This window comes from Sardina pilchardus, chromosome 18 (genome assembly GCF_963854185.1).
Source record: "Sardina pilchardus chromosome 18, fSarPil1.1, whole genome shotgun sequence".
NCBI classification, from domain to species: domain Eukaryota; kingdom Metazoa; phylum Chordata; class Actinopteri; order Clupeiformes; family Clupeidae; genus Sardina; species Sardina pilchardus.
The window spans coordinates 4,498,551-4,518,550 of NC_085011.1; the positions used below are offsets into that span (position 1 = coordinate 4,498,551).

The following is a 20,000-nucleotide window of genomic DNA, read 5'->3' on the forward strand; positions in this document are numbered from 1 at the left end:
GGGAGAGGAGGAGGGAGAGCAGGAGCGAGAGCAGGAGCAGGAGGGAGAGCAGGAGGGAGAGCAGGAGGGAGAGCAGGAGCGAGAGCAGGAGGGAGAGCAGGAGGGAGAGCAGGAGGGAGAGCAGGAGCGAGAGCAGGAGGGAGAGCAGGAGGGAGAGCAGGAGCAGGAGGGAGAGCAGGAGCGAGAGCAGGAGGGAGAGGGAGAGCAGGAGGGAGAGCAGGAGGGAGAGCAGGAGGGAGAGCAGGAGGGAGAGCAGGAGCGAGAGCAGGAGCGAGAGCAGGAGGGAGAGGGAGAGCAGGAGGGAGAGCAGGAGCGAGAGCAGGAGGGAGAGCAGGAGGGAGAGCAGGAGGGAGAGCAGGAGCGAGAGCAGGAGCGAGAGCAGGAGGGAGAGCAGGAGGGAGAGCAGGAGGGAGAGCAGGAGCAGGAGCGAGAGCAGGAGCAGGAGGGAGAGGGAGAGCAGGAGGGAGAGCAGGAGGGAGAGGGAGAGCAGGAGGGAGAGCAGGAGGGAGAGCAGGAGGGAGAGCAGGAGCGAGAGCAGGAGGGAGAGCAGGAGGGAGAGCAGGAGCAGGAGGGAGAGCAGGAGGGAGAGCAGGAGCGAGAGCAGGAGGGAGAGCAGGAGGGAGAGGGAGAGCAGGAGCGAGAGCAGGAGGGAGAGCAGGAGCGAGAGCAGGAGGGAGAGCAGGAGGGAGAGGGAGAGCAGGAGCGAGAGCAGGAGGGAGAGCAGGAGCGAGAGCAGGAGGGAGAGCAGGAGCGAGAGCAGGAGCGAGAGCAGGAGGGAGAGGGAGAGCGAGAGCAGGAGCGAGAGCAGGAGGGAGAGCAGGAGGGAGAGCAGGAGGGAGAGCAGGAGCGAGAGCAGGAGGGAGAGCAGGAGCGAGAGCAGGAGCGAGAGAGAGCAGGAGGGAGAGCAGGAGGGAGAGCAGGAGCGAGAGCAGGAGGGAGAGAGAGCAGGAGGGAGAGCAGGAGCGAGAGCAGGAGCGAGAGAGAGCAGGAGCGAGAGAGAGCAGGAGCGAGAGCGTGGCGTGGCCTGGCGCCGGATTCCTCCTTTCTGCTCCACTGCTGCTGCGCCACTCTGCTCCTGACCTGAACTTGCCCAGCAGATCATTAACAGCACAGAGGAGGAGACACTCTGTCTCTGGGTACTGGGGGGGGGGGGGTGCAGGGGAATTGTGTGTCTTGTGTTTTGAGGGAAAAAGGGAAGGGGGGGGGGTCAGTGGGGGGGGGGGGGGTGCAGGAGAATTGTGTGTCTTGTGTTTTGAGGGAAAAAGGGAAGGGGGGGTGCAGGGGAATTGTGTGTCTTGTGTTTTGAGGGGAAAAGGGAAGGGGGGGGGGGGTGCAGGGGAATTGTGTGTCTTGTGTTTTGAGGGAAAAAAGGGAAGGGGGGTGTGGAGGGGCAAGCAGGCCAGGCAAGGCAAGGCATGAAGGCATGAAGGGTGCATTCCTCCTCCAGCACTGGGGGCTCTTAGTGCCCTGGAGCTGTTCAGGGTGAGAGAGGAGAGAGGAGAGAGGGACCCCCCCCACCCCATTGCCCCCCCCTTACACACTTTCCCAAGCCAGTGACTCATCAGGCCACACCGGCAACCATCAAGCAAACATTCCTCCGGCTGACTGGGGGTGCTGTTAGCGCCTCGCCGCGCCGCGCCTCAGAGGCAGGGGGTGATGTCAAAGGGACCTTTTGACTCGCCCTCATCCATTCACCCAGCGCTCCTCTCCCACGGGGAGCCCGGATTACGTTTCCCTGGTATCGGATTCAGGCGGAGAGCATGGTCAGTGTACCAGAAACACACCCACATTTCCATGACATCCCGCTGACAGGCTCGGGAGGCTTGGAAAAATGTCCCGTCGCCTAAAAACATGCAGCTATACACACTTTTGAAAAGAATAACATCAGAGAGGGAGAGAGAAGCATTAACGTTGGGGCCCGCTTGACAAATTAGTCGCCCGTAGAATGTTCTCATGTTAAACATCTTCAGGGCACAAAGAGAAAATAACAGTGTTCAAACGTGTGTGTGACACACGGTAGATTTAGACGCGAGGTGAAGCTAAGGTGAACTGGTAAACTCTCAACACTGCTGTGAAGTGCTGATGTTAAACTCTCATGCATGGAGTCCAGCCAAAGAGCTTGACTATGTACACATTTCACCTGATTAACCACTACAGTACAGACCTCATGGGGAGGTATTGATGAAAGCTAGCACAGGGCTACTTCTATTTAAAAGCTACTGTGAGAAACATGTTAGTCTAGTCAGCACTAGCTGAACAGACAAACAAACAAACCTAGTCTATCTACAGTATAGCCTCTCTGTCATTTCATTTTTGAGCTGTCTGAATGGCTAAAAGCAGATATTTTCAATTGCAACTATCCTCTGCTTTTTCAACTAAACTGGAGAAGCAAGAACAAGGTGCCAACACCACCAAAGGCGTTGGTTTAATATCAAGGGCACACACACTATTTAAGGTAGCCTTGTATACATGTTACTGATGAATAAATGCATGTGAATAGAAACAACCTTTTAGAAAGGAATAACTGTACAATGCTACCTAGACTTTATTAGTAGGCCAAACCATACATAAATAAGCTTAAAGAAACACTGTAGAGCAAAGTCTACTTTAAGAATAGTGCTCAACACGGTGGTAATGCGATAAGGGTAAGGATTATTTCCTATAATTCATGATAAAAAGACCATCAAATCACCTGTATTCAAAACACCAGCAGCAAGCTTCAAGTACACGCTTGCTCTCCAAGAGTAAATGCAAGCATTACGCATAAATAGGGAGGAGTTGTTGGCAACGTAACCTGTTCTGTGGAGAATGTTCCTTAGTGCGCTTTCAAGCTTACTTTCATTTCATGAAATGTGACAGCTTGGCTTTCCTCTGCATCTCAGAGGCTTCTGTCGGCTCTTGCACCAGCTGTGCCCCTTTTAACACCCCACCATGGGCTCCCATCACCATTAGTTAAATCAGAGGGCATCGGACTGCAGGCATTTCAGGCGGGCACATGCCACAGGACCCACGCAATGATGCCCGGCTTGTTTTTATAACAAATCAACAAGTGTAAAAACAATAACCGTGGCGTTAATCTGCAGGCTCTAACATCAGCTGGCAGAGAGATCCTGTCACAACAACACGCGGAGGATGAAAGGGGCAGGAACGTCTTCAGTCACCACGGTGACAGAGCGTATAGACAAGACAATTCTAAGTAGGTTATACAGCATCTCACGTTAATACCATGACCAATTTTAGGATTATGAAAGTACACATACACAATACGATGGGGTCAGAGAGAAGAGGGAATCAAAATGAGGAATTAGGTCCATGGATGGTCACGATCCACGCGTTTGGAAAACTGTGGCTAGTAGCCTGCATAGTGCTTGATGAGCGCCGCATTAATTCATCTGAATAATGCAAACATAAAAGATCCCTCCAATGCAGACAACAACAGACATGCCAAGATTCTGTCACACACACTTAGGGCAACTTTCGCCACTGAGACAGAAACGTGGACAGCCTGAGGCCTGGGAAGAGTGCAATAATTCTTACTCTCGAGCACTGACAGTTTCCAAAGCACATACTTGCATCTCCGCTCCTCGGTTGTCAAAGCATGAAGATCTAGGTGTCAAGGCACATTTAAAGCGCTATAAACAAACAAGGGCAAGGCTGTTTGTCGTGCCATGGTTTGTGCACCAGGAATGATGCCTCTATTTGCTTAGAGGCTTCTGCTGACAGTTGTTCTGCAACCAGTGGCCCCCACCAACACCACCACCCATTCATCTGTAGCTAGGGCGACTAATGATGCCTTAAAGGAAGATGGGAACTAGGCCTATCTCCGGGTAAGAGATATCAAATGGATTCAAACAATCTTTTGAGGTATCTAGGTAACAGCTTAGCCACAACACAAAGCCCCAGTCAAGTATACGAAACAAAATCCCAGTGCATGTTTCACATCTTACCAAAGACTGGCGGTGCTGTTAAGAACAGTTTAAGTAAGGGATAACGGCCGACGAGGTGACCGGTTCGATGGAAATAATGGCTAGGTGGAGGTCTAGAACTCCGGCGACGTGCGAAGCACGGAGACGGAGTTACCTCCGCCGTGCCATTATTTCCATCGAACCGGTCGACCTCGAAGGCCGTTATCCCGCTTATCTCCCGTTTGTATTCATAACCTGTATATTTAGAACATAGTTTTATTCCACCGTTGCGTCCGTTAACATCGCTAAAACTGTCTTGACTGTGGGACTACTTTTCCGCCACATATCAACTTTCTACTTGCAGGACAAAACTGCCGTTACTAGTTCTAAATGGATGGTTGCTATGGCCAAAAGCCAGTCGTTAGTTCTAAATGGCTGGTTGCTACGGCCAAAAGCCAGTCGTTAGTTCTATCTCTCCCGTTGTCAAGCGGGCATATCCCAGGACTCTGATTAACTTTATCTTTGAAAGATCGCTACTTTTATAGCCTAAATGGCATCCAACTAGCTACAATCCACCTCCGTCATATGCTACAATGTTACTATGGTTCTGCACGTCTGTATTTCAGCTTGGATGCAACGTGACAGTTCATTTAAACTTCGCAACGAGTTTGGCGAATTAATATTCAAGTGTGATACGGGAACTACTTCAAAGGTAGCAGGTTATACGAAGTTAATGGCCACCCCATCAGCCAATCAGAGAAGAGAATTCCATTGTTGAGGGAGATAAGAGAGTTTATTTGCCTCAAAAGTAAAGCCAAGAAACATTGTTAACTTTAAAGATCTTATATGTAGGTTGTAAGTTCAATGCAGCAGCGCCTACAGGGGTGAAGTTTAAAAAAAAAAACCTGTTTACTTCACATGGGTTGGCATCTGTGAAAACCATGGCCAATCTTGTACTGTTTGCTTACTTTGCTGTTGACAAAATCAAAGTCATGGAAATACCCGTTATTTTTTTGCTGATATGAAATGCTTGAGCACGCCTAAACACAGCCTACAACTGCAACTGTATAGGAGATAACGGATCTGAAACTCTAAGCATAAAACCATAACACGCCTCATATGCATCAGTGAAGCCTGAGGCCCAGTTAAGGCAAAATTCTGTGGTTACAGAGGTGGTTCCATACTGGTGCAGTCGGAGGAAAGCAACTCAAGCCAACTGCAGGTCAGACCTTACAAGCTGGTCTTAAGGTCATGTGACATGGTAACAATCTGGTGATGTCCTGCTGCATTGTCAAATAAAATTTCTCACCAGCATGCGTTGTGTCCAACCCATCATGTATTCATTTCTGACAGATCTGCGTAGCCCTGCATTAAGTCGATATAGCCAATTGTCAGTCCTGATTGAATTACATTCGAGAGCAAGTTAGTGTAGCCAGCTTTCCATAGATAGTTAGTTTGATTTCCATATATTTAAAAAAAAAAAATAATAATTAGCTTTACACCAAACGCTTTTCTGACATGTTTAAAACACATGCCTAAATGTGGAAGCTCGTTATCTCGATATTTCTTCGAGAAATAGTTTAGGGCCTAAACCTTAGGCTACTGCCAAAAAAAAATGTAGCAGCTAGGCCATTTCTGATTTCGTTCAAAATAATTAACTGTCAAGCCATCAATATTGACTTGGCGTTTTGATCTGTCTGTGGACCTGTAACTTAGGCCTACAGTATGCCAGTGCCTTGCTAAATAGTAGCCTATAAGTCGTATGTTCATTGACAGGGAATTCCCTTAGAAGGCTGGCTATAAAAACCTCGAAACAATGCTAATTAGCAACAACCGAATAATAATTTTAGAAGTGTAGCCTACTCATAGCCTTCACGCGTAAAAGGCCGCATTTCCGGTCATTGCTTTTAGGAAAACGATGCTTTGCGTCTTGATTGAAATGTCGACAGTTTTAACTGTGAAGTGCTCCCCAATGTCTTCGTGTTTAGGGAATAGTCTATCTTTTAACGTTTCTCACTTACCCACTTTCTTGGCTTTGGTCAGAACGACGAGTCACAGCAGGTAACGTTCTCGCGACTGTCCACTGCGCGACATGCCTGCCAAGTAAGTCAGTGATTTTCGTTCGTAAGGCAATTGCCTTCATCAAAATTAAAGGAACGTATTGAAACACACATTCGATATTAATCGAAAATACTGAATATTGTTCCAATATCTTATTTTTCTAATTAATTTACATGTTGCCCGAATTTCCAAATGAGCACAGAAATATAGGCAGTTAGCTGGCGCGTATCTTCGTCTTTAATACGTTCTAATTTAGCCCACGTTGTTCCCCCTGTTATATGGAAATAGTACAAATTAAGCAACACATCTTTCAAGGTCAGATGTTACTGTATCTCCACATGCCCTACAACACTTACCTTTTGACTCTTACCTTTGAGTGTTACCAGGCCAGCTCTTCAGCGAAAAAGCTCCCTCTCGTGTTCTGCTGCATTAATGGTGAGCGGGACGACTTTTGAAAAGGCATTTCATTCATAACCACACGACAGGGCTTCGCCGTCTTTGGCTAACATAAAAAATATTTTTCGATGGAAAAGCATAATCTGAACTATCAAAATGCCTTTTAACGATGTCCAAATACATAAATGATAACAATAATAATAATAATAATAATAATAATAATAATAATAATAAATACAGCTCTGGATAAAAAGTAAGAAACCACTGCATGTTTCTCTGATATCATCCTATGGTGACATTCGGTCATATTAAATTTATTATTCCCTTCTAATCTCTTAATTTTGAATATGACCGTCAACTCCAACGGTACTCTGCAACCGCAGGATAGCATCAGAAAAATGTGCAGTGGTCTCTAATTTTTTCCAGAGCTGAACATTTAAAGTCATGTCATACGCTGTCCCCTTAAATCTTAAAAAACAGATAGAGGATTACATCGGTTACTGATAGTAAGTACTCATTAGTACATTCAAGGGAGAGTAAGGCACGGTATAAAAATGAACAGTGCAATTCATTTTATTTTTTTTATTTAAATGACTCTCTGATACACCACATCCTTTCCTTTGCATCAGCACTTCCATACACAGGTGAAATCTCAAGTGAACATAAATTCACTCCACATAATCGTTAGACACCGATCCAAACAAAAGGCAGCTTGGGAGAGCACATTTAGTGGTCCATAATAAATCCTTTTGAGAAACACCACACCACTACTTGTGGGCAGGCCTCCATCCCACTCTGAACAGTGGGAATCACCAGCTCATTTCAAAGCCGTGTGACCCGATACACAACCCCGGAATGCTCGCTGGCCGATGATGGACTATTGCACACTTGACTAGGGATGGAAAGGTCGCAGGGCGCTTGGATGAGTATTTGTTTTAATTGCAATGGTTTATAGCAGTGTGTGTATCCGTCATATGATGAGGACATTTAAATCCTCTTAAGATGTGCTTTGGTACAATGCCCTGCACCATTAGATTGGGTGGTCGCCGGACCTCTTCAGAAACACCACCATTAATTTGGTACGGTATTATGGGGTCAAATATGAAAGACTTTTTTTTTTGTCACGAGGTCATCTTTGCCTTCCATAATAGCAGCACTCAGACCACGGTCTGTGGAGCTCACATAGTCTAGTGCAGAGCCACTAACCCAGGAACTGTTGTGGTGATAAAACGTTTGAGTCCCATGAGCACAAAAGTAGATTACCTCTTTTAAAATGCAAGTTTATGATGATACAAAAAAAAAAGCGCACACCCACAAAACAATCCTTTTATCCCAAAGAGATGTGAAATTTCACATTCCATAATATATATATATTCATCTCGCCAATCGTTCTGTGATTTCTTTTATAACAGTACAAAAAAAAACAATACAGTTAGAAAATCCGTTAAGAGTGGAAGTCTTGGTCCCATCATAATAAATACCATAATATATCCTCTCTGGGCGCCGACCTGATGGATCTCAGGTGATCTCCGTAACCTAGGCGTCCCCCGCCGATCACTGATGCAACCCCAACAGTCCGCTCCCACTGCAGCCAAGGGTCAAGGGTCAAGGCTTGTACTGGTCCATCTGTGAGGGCAGCAGGTTGCTGCCGTATCTGTTTGGCGGCGCGCCACCGTAAGAAGTCCTGAAGCCTTGCGCTGAAGGCCCGCCCCTAGCACCTGCACCAAGTCCCATCCCCATCCCGCCAACACCACCGGCACCACCAGCACCACCAGCACCACCGGGCGGCACGAAGCCCTGGCTCAGCATGCCGGCGTAGGGGGAGGCCCCGTAGGTCAGGCCCATGCCGTAGGGCCTCTGGGGCTGAGCGCTGGGCAGCACTACCGGCTGGATGTTCTTCCCCGGCGTGTTGAAGGAGAACTCTGGCGGCGGCAGGGTGGGCTTGGACGGGGTGGAGGTGAGGGGGTCCATGTCCTTGCCGCCGTGGGAGTGACCGTGACCGCCGTGGGATTGACCGTGACCGTGTCCGTGTCCGTGACCGTGACCGTGTCCGTGGGACGGGAAGCCCTGCAGGCCACCGTAGTCGGAGGGGCTGCCGAGGGTGGCGGCGGCGGCGGCGGGGAGGGGCCCCGTCACTAGCGACGGCCGGATCCAGTCGTCCTTAAAAATCTGAACGGTCAGCGTGGAGACGAGCGTGTGCAGACGGTTGGTCACGTGCGCCAGCACCATCTGCTCGTTGGCATCACGGCGGATACGGACATGCACCGAACCGGCCTAGAGAGAGAGGGAGAAGGGGGGGGAGGGAGAGAGAGGGAGAGAAAGAGGCAGAGAGAGGGGGAGAGAGAGAAAGAAAAAGAGAGAAAGGACGAGTGTGAGAGAGAGTGAGAGACTGTATTAGAACATTCAGCATTCACAATGAATCCAACTAGAAAAATGGAGGGAGCGAGAGAGAGACCAAAACCAAGAGACAGGCAGGCAGACAGAGGCATGGCGAGGAGAGGACTATACTGTAGGAGCATGTGACTAGTGTGGTCAATACCTACTTCATTAACAACATCCTGCCTTTCCACACCATCACTATTGACAGTGGAGCAAAACAAACAAAACCAACAAAAAATAAAACAAAAACAATGAAAGTGGGCCAAGTTCATTCCAGGGCATTTAATTATGAGCAGAGCATGCAACAACAACAACAAAAAAAGTTGAAACTAGGACAGTGAATCGCTGAAGTTGACTGGAAAGCTCAGCAGCAGCTGACTCCAGCAGGGAAAGCTCAGCTCACTGGAAATGCGAGAAGAAACCATATGTTACAGGTCACAGAGGCTTTCGTGGAATGCCTCACTAGTTCCGCTACTTAGGCTATTGAACGAGGTGAATCATATCAGATTTAGCCGACTGCATTTACTAACACGTGATATGATTGGGTTTTTTGTTTTTTGTTTTTTTTTTGTTTTTAAAAAGACATTTATATGGTCCTTACTTTTTTGGGGGAAAAAATGCATCAACTTCCTTTATGGAACAGCACTTCTAAGAGTGGCTGATGAGTTTACATTTAGATACATTTACAGACATTTATTTATTTAGCAGATACTGTACGTACAACGACATCAGTCAATCCTATTGCCAAAGGATGAGTATTCAAAATACTAGTTATAGTGTACCGTAATTTCCTGACATTGATTTTGCAAAAATGTATTCCGCTATGAGGTTAATACAGGGGGGCAGTTAATATGGTGTTAATAAGGTTTTGTTTCTTTTAACTTGCATAAAACACTGTCCTGCGGCTTACAGTATACACAATGCGGCTTATATGCGTGAAATGACTGTAGTAGAAGGAGCAAATGGTAGAAGCAGAAGTGGGTAGAGGAGGACAGAGAGGGAAGTGCAGCTCACGTACCAGAGAGCCAAAGCCGACGCTCCAGAAGTGTTCATTGCGCACCTCCAGCACTCCGTCCAGAGTGGACACCTGCCAGGAGACACTGCTCAGTGAGACACATCTCAGATCCTCACAGCTGACGGCACAACACATCATTATTCATATTATCATATTAAAAGCACAGACAGGGCCCCAGTGGTGGCGTGACTGGCTTGGGCACCTGCACCGCACGCCGACGACCCGGGTTCGATTCCCGCCCCATGGTCCTTTTCGGATCCCACCCCAACACTCTCTCCCATTCACTTCCTGTCTCTCCTCACTATCCTATCATTAAAGGCATAGAAGCCCCCAAAAATATACTTGTCGTCTGCCTAGCAGTGGTATGAGAAGGAAAGAGAACAGATGATCTGTCCCAAGGAGGTGGTGTAGATTTTTTTAGTAAATTGCAGTGCATGGAGACGGGACTGTGACAGTAAAGACAGCAACTCACCTCACGGAGCAGTTTGTCCAGCTGCCCTATGACGTGAGAGGGAGTAGTCTGCAGGGACGAGAAAGTCAATGATCACTGATCTGCAAGCACTTAACACCAGTTACACTGGTACCAACAAGTATCAACAAATACCAACAATACACACACAAGTATGCTTCAACGTCAAGTCCACAGCATTAGCTGATGATCTATGTTTAAGGTTCTTAGCGGACGCTTTTATCCAAAGCCACTTACAATGATGGCATACATAACCTTTACAGTACGTTAACAATAAAATGAACAATCTAAAGTCCTTAAGTCTATCATTGTGGTGTGGCAATAGAGAGAGTAGACAGTCTGGACAGAGAGCACGGGGAGTATGATCACACACCTGAAGAAGCACCTTTCCGCTGTACACACTCATGGGGTACATGGTACCGAAGGTCATGAGCGCGATAGCCACAGCTGAGGCGGTGTCTATGGCATTATAATTACTGCAGACACACAGAGAGAGAGAGAGAGAGAGAGAGAGAGAGAGAGAGAGAGAGAGAGAGAGAGAGAGAGAGAGAGAGAGAGAGAGAGACATGGTTAAACAGGACGCAGATCCACACAGCTAAGGCGGTGTCTACGGCATTATAATTACTGCAGACACAGAGAAAGAGAAGCACGGTTAAACAGGACGCAGATCCACACAAATGTAAAAGGATTAAAAAATAAATAAATAAAAAAGATTAAAAAAAATAAAGAGAACTGTCTGAAATGTGTTTGAGAGAAAATATTCAATACATTCATACTAATACTGAGACAAAACAGAATAGAATAGAAAAGGATGCTTTTGTCATTGCTCAGGTGTGCAACAAAAGTTTGTTTTCAGTTGTGCAACCAACTTAAACATAATAAAAAAAGACTGCTAAGTCACTGCAGAGTGCCTCTCCAGATCTGTGAGGAGGAATGTGTATGTGTGTGTGTGTGTGTGTGTGTGTGTGTGTGTGTGTGTGTGTGTGGTGTGTGTGTGTGTGTGTGTGTGGTGTGTGTGTGTGTGTGTGTGTGTGTGTGTGTGTGTGTGTGTGTGTGTGGGGTGTGTGTGTGTGTGTGTGTGTGTGTGTGTGTGTGTGTGTGTGGTGTGTGTGTGGTGTGTGTGTGTATGTGTATGTGGGTGGGTGGGTGTGTGTGTGTGTGGTGTGTGTGTGGTGTGTGTGTGGTGTGTGTGGTGTGTGTGTGTGTGTGTGTGTGTGATCTAGAGGGCGTGAGGATGACGTGAGCGGCGGCGGGCACTCACTTGATCTCGATGAGCATGTGTGTGTGTGTGTGTGTGTGTGTGTGTGTGTGTGTGTGATCTAGAGGGCGTGAGGATGAGGTGAGCGGCGGCGGGCACTCACTTGATCTCGATGAGCATGTGTGTGTGTGTGTGTGTGTGTGATCTAGAGGGCGTGAGGATGAGGTGAGCGGCGGCGGGCACTCACTTGATCTCGATGAGCATGTGTGTGTGTGTGTGTGATCTAGAGGGCGTGAGATTGACGTGAGCGGTGGCGGGCACACTCACTTGATCTCGATGAGCATGTAGGTGATGCCCAGGGCCAGGGCTCCGGCCAGGTTGATGAGGACGAAGGGGTTCATGCGGGGCAGCAGCACACTGCTCAACCCGGGGATGATCCCGCACACGCTGTTTAAGCACACACACACACACACACACACACACACACACACACACACACACACACACATAAACATAAACATATGTGTAAGTACACAACAAGACACATACATGCAGATAAACACACACACACAAACACACACACAGAAGCATAAGTACCCACTGAGACAAAGATATATAAACATATACACGCACACGCACACAGACAAACATACACAAACACACGCTAAATAATCCCTAGCAAGCAGCTTCTGTTCCAAACACATTCAATATTTACTCGACTCAACCAAGTGTACTGTGTGCCGTCACCGGGCCCTGCACCAGCCGTGGAGCCTGTGGCACAGAGACGCAGGACAACTCTCCTTTCCCTTCCCACTGCTGTCCTGTCCTGTCCTGTCCTGCACCGTCCACACAGAATCGCTTAACCCCTCTCTTTAGGTCAGTTTTGGCCTACACTAACAAGACCAGCCCCCTCGTCCATACCATTGAGTCGACCAACTGGACTGGCACTAATTGCCTTTGTTCCCCTATTAAACTCAGTCGCCAGCCGGGACTGTGTGATTCAAAGGGGGCGAAGAAACGGTTGTTCTAACTTTGGGTCTAGATGTTGTTTCTTTCTTGTTTTCTATTGTTCAGCTGGGGGGGGGGGGGGGGGGGGGGCAGGGGGGGCTACATTTGGAGACAGACCTAAACTCTTATAAAATAATAATTTGGGGGAGCGGGGGAGGAGGAGGAGGAGGAGGTGGTGGTACGGCATGCTGGCTGGCTACCTTTGGCTGTGGTCCAGTCACAGCGAGCATGAAACATTCATACGGAGGGAACGGGGGAGTTTGTGAAAGTAATGTATTGTTCTGATTTGCAGCCGCCCGGCAGCCCCAGCCCAACCAACAGCTGCCTCGCGAGAGGTTTGGGAGGCTCCTGGTGTGTGTGTGTGTTTGTGTGTGTGTCTGTGTCTGTGTGTGTGTGTGCGCATGTGGTGTGTGTGTGATGCAACGTGATGACCCGCTAAAACAGATGGGTGCTGTCAAAAAGCCGGGCCATGCATCAGTACACAGAGGAGAGGCAGGGAGCAGGAGAACAGAGGGATGATGGGATATCCGATAGACCTGACCGGCCAGTGGCCATCAGTGGGAGTAGTGCAGCACTCATCTATAGGACTGCATCCTACATCTCTAATCTATAGGACTGTATCCTACATCACTAATCTATAGGACTGCATCCTACATCTCTCATCTATAGGACTGCATCCTACATCTCTAATCTATAGGACTGCATCCTACATTCATCTATAGGACTGCATCCTACATCTCTAATCTATAGGACTGCATCCTACATCTCATCTATAGGACTGCATCCTACATCTCTAATCTATAGGACTGCATCCTACATCTCATCTATAGGACTGCATCCTACATCACTATAGAACTGCATCCTACATCTCATCTATAGGACTGCATCCTACATTCATCTATAGGACTGCATCCTACATCTCATCTATAGGACCACTCATCTATAAGACTGCATCCTACATCACTATAGGACTGCATCCTACATCACTATAGGACCACTCATCTATAGGACTGCATCCTACATCTCTATAAGACTGCATCCTACATCTCTAATCTATAGGACTGCATCCTACATCTCTATAGAACTGCACCCTACATCACTAATCTATAGGACTGCATCCTACATCACTAATCTATAGGACTGCATCCTACATCACTATAGGACTGCATCCTACATCACTATAGAACTGCATCCTACATCTCTAATCTATAGGACTGTATCCTACATCACTAATCTATAGGGCTGCATCCTACATCACTATAGAACTGCATCCTACATCTCTAATCTATAGGACTGCATCCTACATCACTATAGAACTGCATCCTACAGCTCTTACAGAGGCACGATCCTTCTCGTCTCCATGCTTATCTCTCCATTTTTTGGACAGGAGGGGAATGGATAGGGCGCTTTCGGTCTGGGGAGGGGTGTGTGTGTGTGGTGTGTGTGTGGAGGGGGGGGGGGGGGGGGTGAGCAGGCAAGATTTATAATCTCTATAATCTGATAATCTCCCTGGTGCATTGATATAATTTGAGTCGGAACAGAGCTGTGTGATTCTCCCCCCTGCGCTTGTCGTCGCGGTGGGAGAGAGAGAGAGAGAGAGAGAGAGAGAGAGAGAGAGAGAGAGAGAGAGAGAGAGAGAGAGAGAGAGAGAGAGAGAGAGAGAGAGAGAGAGAGAGCGGCCTGAGGGGGGCCAAAGCCCTCGGCGGCGGTGCGGTGGGTGTTGTCGTCGAAGCGGCTCCTGGACTGTGTTTTAATCCCGCCGCTCGGAGATGGAAAATGTAGGATTAGGGGAGGACAAACAAACACCTGATATTCTGTCTGGTGCTTTCAAACATGGGCCCCGCGTCTGCTGCACTGGATAAGAGGGGTTATATAATGTTTGCTCTCAAATATGCTAAATGCTGGGGCTAGGGGCCACACACATACACAACATGATTACTTAGGATTTGTTTCATTCGGTTTCTTTTTTTTTTTTTAAATGGTTGCCTAATGTAACCTCCTCACTGTAGTGCTGTCTAGCATATAGTGCTTTAGTGTATGGGGGGAGAGAGAGAGAGAGAGAGACAGGGAGGGGGAGAAGAGAGAGAAAGAGAGAGAGAGAGAGAGAGAGAGAGAGAGAGAGAGAGAGAGAGAGAGAGAGAGAGAGAGAGAGAGAGAGAGAGAGAGAGAGATGTCCTTTCTGGAAACAGTACATGTAAATGAAAATGTACATAATCTGATCATTCTTGACATGTATATATCTACAAATAGGCAATACTGCTTTTGGGGTAGTTTCAGCCAGGAGTGATGTCCAGTTAAGAGGTCCCTGCTGACCGGGCTACAAGAAGATCCCTTTCACTAATGAGCGAAGACCCCTCTATCAGTGTCATGTTGATAAGTAACCCATCAAAACGGCACGTCCAGGAGCTGACCAAGGGGAGTCACGGGAGTTAGAGGGCGCAAAATGATCTCCTGTCCGTCTGCAGCTGAAATGCTACGCCTGCCCATCCATTATTCACACAATCCAATGAAGCCATTCATCATCCAACACAGAGAGCAAGAAAGAAAGAAAGAAAGAAAGAAAGAGACAACTCGACAGGAGAAGAGTTACCTCAGGGCCACAGGCAATAAGGAGTGAGTGTGTGTGTGTGTGTGTGTGTGTGTGTGTGTGTTTTACTAGTATAAACTAGTGCATCTTCTTCACACCAACATTATAACAAAAGACTTGGTTATTGGTTTACAAAACCAATGCTGAATTGCAGTTTGTTTAATATGATCTAATTCCTTTGGAAAGCTGGCATTTTTTTCCCCTCCTCTTGTAAATAAGTCATAATTTGAAACACGAATGTGTGTGGAAAAAGTCCACTCATCTGTTTTAAAATGACGGAGGATCAATACTGGTGGGGATGAGTCATTGAAAGGAGATCTTACCTTCGACTCAGGTCAGCAACATGCTCTTGTAGCCAACTGGTGCTGGCAGCTGTTAGAGAGAGACAGACAGAGAGAGAGAGAGAGACAGAGAGACAGAGAGAAAGAAAGAGAGATGGTGGCAAAGATAGAGAGACGTTAGATATCCAGCGTCAACTTCACCCCGCTCCGACCTATGACTTGCACCAGCACACACACACACACACACACACACACACACACACACACACACACACACACACACACACACACACACACACACACACACACACACACACACACACACACACACACACACACACACACACACACAGAGTGAGAGAGCGATGGTGACACCAGTAACAGGAGCCCGGGTGCCATTTGATCAGGCCGGGGTCGCGGCCCACCCTGTTGCTGCAGCAGCACTAGTGGGTGTGAGTAACCGGCCCTTGGGCCGAGCAGGATGGGACTGACCCACAGCTCTCTCTCTCTCTCTGTGTGTGTGTGTGTGTGTGTGTGTGTGTGTGTGTGTGTGTGTGTGAGTAACCGGCCCTTGGGCCGAGCAGGATGGGACTGACCCACAGCCATCTGCAGCCTCACTGCCCGCACACACACACACACACACGCAGACCTCCTCTCCCCTCCTCTCCCTTTTCTATACGTGCATGTACAGCATCCCTCCACAAACATGTATATCAAAACAGATACTGTACACATTCTATGCATGTAAAAATGCTGTGCTTCAGACAAGGGGAATAATATTTACTCTGCTCACAAATACACAGATTTAAAAAAAATAAAAATGAAGCACTCGCTTCACTCCAACCAGGAAGAAATGAACAATGCCAGTGCACTGACTGCCCATTGCATCATGGGTAGAAACTTGCAGGAAGTGCATGCAGCAGGCGGAGTGATGTTTTGAGTGAACTGCACTTGGCAGACAGTTGCATTTATGATGTAGCAGTCGGAGCCCCCACGGACTCCTCTGTCTGGAAGCCATCTTATGCAATGACCCTGTAATGTGGGTGGAAGTGTTGTGTGTCTGTGCTGCTGCTGCTGCTGCTGCACCCATGCAAGTGTGCTTCTGCATATCAGATGAGCATCTAGTTATGGCTTGAAGAAGGGTCATGCTAAACACGTTAGGTTTTCAGTAGACTATTAAGGAGGGCGAAAGCGTAGGCCATTGTGTGTCCACCACGTATAAGCAGATATTACACGTATATGGGTGATTCTACAGAATTCGTGCAAATTGCTGTCCCGGAACCAAAAAACGAATTTAATAAGCAGTAATGTAGGAAATTCTTTGATAATAAAATAATACAAGCAAATACCACTCAAAACCCAAAGTAATATTTGATGTAGCTGCAAGCTTTATATATAAAATATCATCATTTATATGGTGCTTTCTATTGAGAGGTGGTTGTCCCGAACGCTAAGGTCTGAATTTTACCATTGAAAAATAAATATGAAATATTTTTTTTTAATTTTTTAATCATTGTTTTTAGAAGTATCTTTTTGAACACTTCTGATAATTAAAACAAAAAATATATATTTATTCGATATTTTCAGGAAAAATCATGAATAATCATGTAAAAAATGCTGTCCCGCATTTTCACGTCACTACCGAAACATTGCACAGTTTGGTCAATAATATGATACTGCTTTAAGCCACTCCCCTCCTTTTTGGACCAGGAAGTTTTGCCTGCACCTCTCTCCCTCATGGTGGCTTGGTGAGTAGATCAGGCCCACTGTTTTGAAGTAAATGTGATCGAAAGTTTGGAAATCAGTGTGTAACATTTAAGAATGTCACTACCAAACACACATTTTCAGTGCTTAATTAAGTTTTTTTGATTGTTTCTACTGGTCATTTAGGTTTTACTCATGTTTCAACAACTGAGAACTGTGCTAGCTAACTACGTACTGACTAGCATCTTAGTGGTAGGATCAAAATGAGCTTATTTCGTCACTACCGAAACTGTCACAACCGAAACATTTGTTGATATATCGGTTGTGACGTGATTATTTCGGTAGTGACAAAATGACACTTATTTCTTTATTTTGATAAATAAATAGAAACGTTCAAGTGCACAAATATTCTTTTTCAGTACAAATAATTTGTCAGACATATTTCTGTAATTTTTTATGTGATTTGATTAGGACTACCATCTAAAATAAGTGGCAGAGCTAGACGTCGTTCACCTATCCACCAGCTCCTCAGCGTAATGTCAGTGCAAAGTGCTTTTATGTGGTGTTGCTTTAGGTCCTCTTTGTTCTGTATGTTTTGGCTGCATGATGCCAACCAATTTTGACTAACTAATTACTTTTTTTTACACAAAATATCGAAATGTCAAATATGTTCGTCACTACCGAACATTTGAAGTCACGACCGAAACACATATTATTCTGGAAAAATAAAATGTGTTTTGCCATCAGAAAAGATTACATAATTTTATTTAGTGAGACAAAAATTTAAACTAATGAATCCTTGAATTTGAAATTTGTATCAGTGCATATATGGCATTTACAGAGAAATATCGCTTTCAAATGAATTTAATTTGATGGACCACCCTTATGGTTTTGTTAAAATGCTATTTATAATCAATAGAACCATAACACTGTCTTTAAAAAAATGTAAAAAATATATTTAGAAGGTTAATGTAAAGAATATTTAATTTTAATGTTTAAAAACTCATTTTTATAGCAAATGTTGTTGCGTTTCGGTAGTGACACATTTTGGGAGAGAGAAAAAGTTTCAAAACTGTATAAAAACACGATAGGAAATTAAAGTGTCCAATCAGTAGAATAGTGTTCCTTAGATGTTCTCAAGAAGAAGCTTAGATTTTTCTCAAGAAGTTTTGAAGTGTGAATTTGCACCAATTCTGTAGAATGGCCCATATATTCGATGTGATAATTCCCCCCCCCCCCCCCCCATCATCAAAACAGTTCTAAAATATTGTACACTGAACACATCTATATTGCATTCAACCACCCTGGCCATGCAGTGGCACTGTCCACATCACCAGTGCTTACAGTACCAGATGGCTGGAGAACTACAGACCGGGAACAAGACTGTAACCCTAGAAAACACACATCTATAGAAATGACTCATCTTCTGCTTTGGCATTGTCATTCTGTTGCTCAGGAATGAATCACAATAGCAGGGGTTGGGGGGGGGGGGGGGGGTAGGGGGGGTTGGGGGGGGTGAGATGTGTGACATATGGCGTCCTCGAGGCAACATGCTGAATGGCGTCCTCAGGGCAACTTGCTGATGAAGCCGTTCATCTTCCTCAGGGCTCATTCCTCTTCCTCTTATCAGTCCCCCCCCCCTCTGCCTTCAGGACGGAAGAGCCCACGGCGTGAGGGACGATCATGACTTGGGGACATTTTGATGACCGGTACGCTTCACAACTCTCTGATGTCTTGCCGCCACACTTGAGCGGGACAGGTGTCCGGGACAGAGCATGAACATGAATCTCCACTGAGGCTGTGCAATGTGACACCACACATACTGTATACAGTATACCATGATAATTCTCCTGCGCCCTCTGTGCTAATCTGATACATAGCGGCATATGGAGCATACTGTTGCATGACATTGCTTTGGCATAGCTGGAAACGCAATTCGCTTTCTTAGCGCCTTTGATAGTACAGTAGAAATAAATGCTGACACTTCGAAAATATACAATATTTTAACATGACATAACATGTTTATTGTATCCCATCATATCATAATACTGTCATTTCTCCTCCGAATATTGAGATATAACTTTTTAATCATACCGCCCCAACCCCTAATCTCCACTCAAATCCTACGGCCATGTCTGATCGAGCAGTACGGTCATCAGTGTTGCAACGACACAGCGCGGCTTTGCGAGATTATTTCATCTTAATGTCCAAGACAAGTCAGCCACAACACCTCCCTAATCTGAGCTCGATGCCATAAAGAGATTAATTACATAGGAGAACAGAGCCAATTAAAGAACCTTAAGACATGTCAGGGACCAAATGGCCCCATCTGGAGATGTCAAAGCATCGCTGCCATCGCTCGGAGCCCTCCAGTCATACAGACCCACAGGAGCCGTAAACATTTACGCGTGTTTGGATTGGACAGGCCACTGCAAACAAACACACTTGTGATAAGCCATCTACTCCTCCTGTTGTGAGGCAGCCAGTCCGCTACATGTACTGTAGGCAGTCCAGTCCCATAGGAGATGATGGGGAGGGGGGGGGGGGGGGGGGGGGATGGGCTTCATTAGGGCTTCATTATAAATAGTGACAGTAGTACAGAAATATGTGGCCCACAGAAAGAAAGGCTATGTTAACTGGAAAAGTCTTTATATATGCTAGCCAACCGGAGTTCAGAGTTAGCATCAGGATGCGCGCCCAGGTGAGGCTCACCTTGTTCTGCCTACACAACCGCCGCCACTCTCTAGGAAAGAGAAGATGAGCAGTAGCCGGCGTTCAGGGACACACACGGACACACACACACACACACACACACAAAAAAAGAAAATCCTGCCGGGTCTTTGTAGACAGAAATTGTTCAAAAGAGGGGATTTCTTTTTTTTTTTTTTTTTTTTTTTCTCCCTCTTCTTTTGTAGGCTGCAGCAGCAGCAGCAGCAGCAGCAGTGTGGGATTTGTGTGTCTGCTGCAGACGATGAGGCCTGAGCCTCTCGGACCACT

General features: G+C 46.5%; 1 protein-coding gene across 1 annotated transcript in view; it reads right to left on the minus strand.

Annotated features, from left to right (window-relative positions):
• Positions 1-6,925: 6,925 nt before the first annotated feature.
• The window catches only part of slc30a6 (solute carrier family 30 member 6), a gene marked incomplete in the record, with an annotated part of 34,412 nt that continues 21,337 nt past the window's right edge, over positions 6,926-20,000 (minus strand). The window contains 6 exon segments of the mRNA XM_062519313.1: positions 6,926-8,636; positions 9,760-9,828; positions 10,229-10,276; positions 10,599-10,701; positions 11,751-11,870; positions 15,342-15,390. Coding sequence (XP_062375297.1) covers positions 7,968-8,636; positions 9,760-9,828; positions 10,229-10,276; positions 10,599-10,701; positions 11,751-11,870; positions 15,342-15,390 — 1,058 coding nt within the window.